The sequence below is a fragment of the Solanum tuberosum genome, unplaced genomic scaffold (assembly GCF_000226075.1).
Source record: "Solanum tuberosum cultivar DM 1-3 516 R44 unplaced genomic scaffold, SolTub_3.0 scf00033, whole genome shotgun sequence".
In the NCBI taxonomy this organism is placed as follows: domain Eukaryota; kingdom Viridiplantae; phylum Streptophyta; class Magnoliopsida; order Solanales; family Solanaceae; genus Solanum; species Solanum tuberosum.
Genome location: NW_006238959.1, coordinates 1,124,718 through 1,131,074, shown reverse-complemented (window position 1 = coordinate 1,131,074; position 6,357 = coordinate 1,124,718). Strand labels below are relative to the sequence as shown.

Genomic DNA, 6,357 nt, shown 5'->3' with positions numbered 1-6,357 from the left:
TATTTTTCCAAAAATAAAAAAAATAAAAAATTAGTACTATTTTGGCAACTTAATTAATAAGGTTTGGCATATAGAAGAACAAAACCTCTTTCTTCTTTCTGTCCGTCTGTCCTCCATTGTGTAGCCCCAATTTTCTGCAACTAGGGTTTCTGCTTCTCCTCAGCATTTCCATTTCTCTGCTTGCGATCTTCATCTCTGTGAAGATTTCACAGCTGGGTCAGTCGAAATTCTTGAAAAGAACAAATAAAAAGCAAAAAAATTGAATCTTTTCTTGTTTCTTGATTCTTGATGGCAAAGACTAAACCAGGGAAAAAGGACCTTGATTCTTACTCTATCAAGGGTACCAACAAAGTCGTACGAGGTAATAAAACCCCCTCGATTTTATCTTTATGTTTTCTGATGCTTTGTTGTGTGTACGTTTGAGGCAAATGTTTCATCTTTTTTGTGCCCTAGAAGTTTCTGTTTTCGGGGTTTTCTAGAAAGTATCGCCTTTTCAAAGTATTAGTAGATTGCCCCCTTTGTTTAACTGTAAAAAGAGTTTAAGATGTTTAACAACTTATGTATCAGTTTGATAGATAAAAACATATAACATAAGAGTTAAACTTTGTACTGATCCCTTATATTCGAACGATTCAAGGCAAGGATTCGAGTGCAGTTTAATGGCTCTCTAAGGAAATGAATAGTCCACAACAACAAAAACAACTCTACCTCAATCCCAAGCTAGTAATCTATATGAATCCTCGCTAATCATGTTGCTCCATTTTATACCTATGGAAAAAAGGAAATGGAACACAAAGTGGAAAACTCATTTTATGGTGAGGGTATCTCTTTTTCATTGTATTTGTAGATTGACCCCTTTGTTCAAGTGGAAAAGGAGTTTAAGATGTTAACAAAGGATTAAACTTTGTAATGATCCCTTATAGTCGAACAATTCAAGACAAGGATTATTACAGTGGTATTCAACTCAAGTGCAGTTTAATGGCTCTCTAAGGAAATGAGTTAGTTCACAACCACAAAAACAAATCCTCCTTGCTAATCATGTTGTTCCATTTTAGACCCATAGCAATAAGGAAATGAAACACAAAGTGGACAACTTGGAAACTGAACTAAATTGACATCGACATTGACATGGCAAATCACTCTGCAGTTGTAATGAACTCCAGCAGTGATTTGGATTTAAGCTTCAGCAGCAGCAGAAGAAGAAACCATTGGGAAGAGATTGATAGAGAAGGAGGATAAAGTAGATAATGCGGAGAGATTCGAGAGAAACATAGAAGAGTGTAATAGTTTTCTTTCCTGATTGATACTTCACACCCCTACCTTGATGTTCTTTATGTTTGTATTGTTAACAAAGGGATTAGCTAATCTAAGTCGTTGCTGATCACACGGCTCTTGACAGACCCATGTGCCCTCTTAATTAGATCATTAAAATTGAATAGATAAATGAATTTGAACTCTTAATTTTGCCATTTTTCATGAAAAAAATAAATTGAATTCTAAAAAAGTTGTGGAATTCTCTACAGAATAATTTATCAGTGTAAAACATCTTGGAATGTCTCAAAATAGAAAGAATGTTGTATAAATTTGAATTTAGGAGTACCTTATGTAATGAATTCCTGTATAGTTGATTCTATTTTGTCTTCATAACTTAATCAATTTTGCTTTTAGTTTGCTCTATTTCCCTGGCAATATTGTGGACATTTGGTTGTCTTGACAAAACATTAAGATTTCTGTTATTGTTCCTTTCTCAGTTGGTGATTGTGTATTGATGAGACCATCCGATTCGGATAAGCCCCCATATGTGGCAAAAGTAGATAGAATTGAGGCAGACCATCGCAACAATGTGAAGGTCCGAGTTCAGTGGTACTACCGCCCCGAGGAGTCAGTTGGTGGACGCAGACAGTTCCATGGGGCTAAAGAGCTGTTCTTGTCTGATCACTATGATTTTCAGAGTGCACACACAATTGAAGGGAAGTGCATAGTGCACTCCTTCAAGAACTACACAAAGCTAGAGAATGTGGGCCCTGAGGATTACTTTTGTAGGTTCGACTACAAAGCTGCCACAGGAGGGTTCACTCCTGACCGTGTTGCTGTGTGAGTTCTTCATAGCTCCACTGTGAAATTTGATAATTTATTTTCTTGGTGTAACATTAAGAGTTTCGCCTGTAGTATTCGCTAACATGCTGAATGATTTGATTTTGAAGGTATTGCAAGTGTGAAATGCCCTATAACCCGGACGATCTCATGGTACAATGTGAAGGGTGTAAAGACTGGTATGCATGTTACTGAATACTTTCCTTTACATATTAGCATATCTTTATTCTTGTTTGCATGGAAACCAACAAGCAAGCTTGCATTTTGTGCTCGAAAATTTAGGTTAAAAAGTAAATTGAGAGAGAAGGATGTGTATAGAAGTTTTTCTAACTTCATATGATAAACAGTAGCAAAGACAGTTAAATGGCCACATGACCAACATCCAAGGACACAAAACATGAAAATGCAGCGAAGAGAGTGCCATATCCCCCTTCCTCTTTCTGTTATCTCCAGATGCACAATTGTCATTTCTGAGATATGTTTTTGGAGTTATCACATCATTGTTGTCCACTGTCCACATTATGTTGCTCTAACAACTAGCGAAGATCTGCTCTGCATCTATGTTTTCAGCCTATTTTTTTTATGTATTTAAATTGTGTTACACAAATAAAGAAACTATTGTTGTAAATTTGCTAAATTCTTCAAATTCCTGCCTGAAGTTCTAATAAATACTCTGACAAGAACTGGAACCTCTTTATGGGTTGAATTTGAAGGCAAGATGCCTCTAGTTTTGTTTATACTGAGAGAATGGGTCTAATAGACAAATATATTGCCAATTGTCTGAGAATGATTGGTCTATCAAGTTGGACTGGATCTATAGATGACTAAGTTCCTTTAAGGGCATTCATGAGAGAGAAATGATGAATATGATCAATCATCTGAGTGAGTTGGGTATGAGGTTGAATAACAAAATAGGAAAAAGTTTGAGACAAGAAAGGATAATCTAAATAAGCTTCTCAGAAAACAATTAATCTTGTTAAGTTGGAAAATATATACTCCCTCTATTGGCTTTTACTTGTCCACTATGACTAAAATACATATTGAAACTTTTACTTGTCACATTTAGTATATCAAGAGAAAAACACTCTTCCATGTTTTACCTTCTACATTGATTACTTTTTCCCAAAATCAGTTTTCAAGACCTAAGGTTAAACATCAATTAATATGGGTATTGTGGTAAAATACTCATGTTAATCATAGTTTCTAAAGGGGTCTGCAAAGTCCAATCTGGACAAGTAAAAGTGAACAAAGGGAATAATTAAAAAGGATGTGTAAATTTCCATATTTGGCTGAGCTCATAGGAACTTAAGAGGGAAGAGAAGTCCACATTACTGTGGAGTGGAGGTGTGAAAATTCTTTCGGCTGAAATTGCCTCTACTTGTGTTGAGTGGAATTCTTGTTGTGTTGTTCAACATCATGGATATGAGGGAGGCCTGAGTTGTTCATTAAGCTCTATTAAGCTTAATCTAATTGTCTGTGTTATGTTTGTTAGGTAACTATATTTTTAAGAACTTCTTCAAAGGTATTCATTTTTGTATGATGGTCTTATATTTTTTATGCAATTTTACTGCAGGTTCCATCCTATTTGTATGGGTATGACCATTGAAGAAGCAAAGAAATTAGACCCTTTCTTGTGTTCTGACTGTTCATCGGAAGATGATGCTAAACGACCTTTGAACTCTTTCCATGTTGAGCCAAAGGTAAGAATCTGTTGCATACACTTGATAGCCTGAGATGTTCCAGTATTACTGTTAGGCATTTTCTCTCAAGTCAACAAGTCAGTTAATGTCCTTATTTATCAAAATCAGATTTAGCTAATGGCCTTTATCTGTTTGCGATAGAGATGTGATGGTAATAGTTGCTTTCTTATATTGTGTTCTTATATGTAGCTGGTTGTTAGGAGCTTTTATTTACGTCGAAAGAGAGTGATGGGCTCGGTAGGAAGTGGAGGATTGCATGTTTAGTCACATGATTTGTGATAGTATGTTAGGCTCCTTTACCCTAAAGGAAGGAGAAGGCTAGGACTGAGCAAAGGATCTGCTTAGGTCATGATACCTAATGTATGAGACTAATGATCGAAATCAATGACTAATGACCATCTTAGTTGATATTTAGTCATTGGATTGCTTGCATTTTGATAGTTTGTCTCGTCACCCTAGTTGAAAGGAATTCCGCAGTTTTATCATGTATGGATAAGAAGGAAAATGAATGTAAGGAATAAGGGTGTTCATGGTTTGGTTTGGTATAGTTTTTATCTAAACCAAAACCAAATCAACTATGTGGATTTACTTTAATGTATACCTAATAGTCAGTTATTTTTTGTTTTGGTTTTGCTGGTTTTTAGACTCTCTTTTTTTATACGAAATTTATTTTGTTCAATCTACCAGAGGGAAGGAACCAATTTCTTATATGCAGGTATATGTTTAACAAGAATCAAATAAATTGATTGACTTATTATCCTTTGGAAGATTTATATTGATAATTGATAAATTTCACTATGAGATAAACAGTTATTCACTTTCATAAATCAAAAAACAACCTTACATCAATATATCTTATTGAACTTAGCTAACCTTAATGATTAAAACAACAAATAAATTGCTCCTAAATAACTTTAATGATGAAGAATACAAAACTTAAGCAAGTACCATGGATATGTTTATAAAACTTTTTGAGGCTAAAACTATACAAATTGTCTCTATAAAAAATAAATACTTGTGTGTATATATATAGAGTTGGCTTGGTTTAGTCTTTTAGTTTTCTCGAACACCCCTTTTGAAGAAGATGTTGGACGGAACGAATCAAACTAACATCTTCTCCTATGTTTGGTTTGGGAAGAAGTGTGTTCATAGACTTGGAAAAAGCAAATGATTAAGTGTCACAGAATGTTCTATGGAGATGTTTGGAGGCTAGAGTTGTCCATGTAACCTACACTAGGTGTTTAAGGACATATATGATGGTGCTAAGACCCGAGTCAAAATCAGGGAAGGTGACAACTTGGAACATTTCCCAATTGTGATGGGGTTGCACATGGATGAAAGGAAGGAACAGAATGGGGCAGCGAAGTGGAGGCTCGTGAAGTAGACAACAAGCACAAACAAGAGCTTCTCAGCTCCCTAACCTGTCTCTAGGGATCCACTCTAAGCTTGTTTTTATTTGTATTGGCAATGGACGTACTAACGCGACACATTCAAGGAGAAGTGTCATGGTGCATGTTATTTGCTGATGATATAGTCCTGATTGACGAGATGCTAGGTGGTGTTAACACGAGGCCACAAGTTTGGAGACAATTTCTGGAGTCAAAGGATTTCAAGTCGAAAAAGTTCGATGACATGTCTTATGAAGCGGACGTGGATATGAAGCTTGACACATCGATCATCCCTAAGAGAGAAAAATTCAAGTACTTGGGATCAGTAATCAAGGTAATGGGGAGATTGATGAGGATGCTACTAATTGTGTTGAGGTGGGATGGATGAAGTGGAGCTTAGCATCGTGATAAGAATGTGCCACCTAAACTAGAAGTTAGTTCTACATAGTGGTGGTTAGACCAACTATGTTATATGGTGCAGAGTCTTGGCTAGTCAAGAACTCTCATGAACAGATGATGCGAGTGAAGAAGATGAGGATGCTTAGGTGGACGTGTGGGCATACCAGGACAGAAAAAGGTTGAAATGATAATATTAGGGACAAGGTTGAGTGGCTCTCGTGAAGATTAAGATGTAGGAAGTGAGGTTGAGATGGTTTGAGCATGTGAAGAGGAGAGGTGTAGTTGTCCTTGTTAAAAGGTGCGAGAGGTTGTCTGTAACGGGCGTGAGGAGGGATAGAGGAATAAGTATTGGGTGAGTGATTAGGCAGAATATGACACAACTTGAGCTCACTGAGGACATGAAACCGAGGTTGATAATTAGGGTTGCAGGTAGTATGTAGTCGGGCTATTTCGTTTTCTTTCCCGGAGTATTATTATTATTATTGTTTTCCTTTTTTTGGATTTCTACCACTACTTGTTTCTATTGTCTCAATATCTTTTTTTTGATAAGATAAGTGGTATTAATAACAGCATCGGGAAGATGCAAAATTTACAAGATATGGCATTTGAGCTTACAAAAAAATCTCTGGCTAACTATACAAACTATCTAAGCCAGAGCTAATGAGTTAGTAAAATCCTGAAGTTGTTCTGCATTAACAGCAGGATACAAGTTGGTCCAACTAAACAAATTTTCAGTGCACCTAGTCTTCAAAATGCCTAAAGCAGTTGACTCTCCA

General features: G+C 36.1%; 1 protein-coding gene across 1 annotated transcript in view; it reads left to right on the top strand.

Moving 5' to 3' along the window:
* Positions 1-219: 219 nt before the first annotated feature.
* The window catches only part of LOC102577599 (uncharacterized), a gene marked incomplete at its 5' end in the record, with an annotated part of 8,625 nt that continues 2,487 nt past the window's right edge, over positions 220-6,357 (top strand). The window contains 5 exon segments of the mRNA NM_001288372.1: positions 220-361; positions 1,752-2,094; positions 2,205-2,273; positions 3,668-3,765; positions 3,767-3,794. Of these exon segments, the coding sequence (NP_001275301.1) occupies positions 289-361; positions 1,752-2,094; positions 2,205-2,273; positions 3,668-3,765; positions 3,767-3,771 (588 nt within the window). The 3' untranslated portion in view covers positions 3,772-3,794.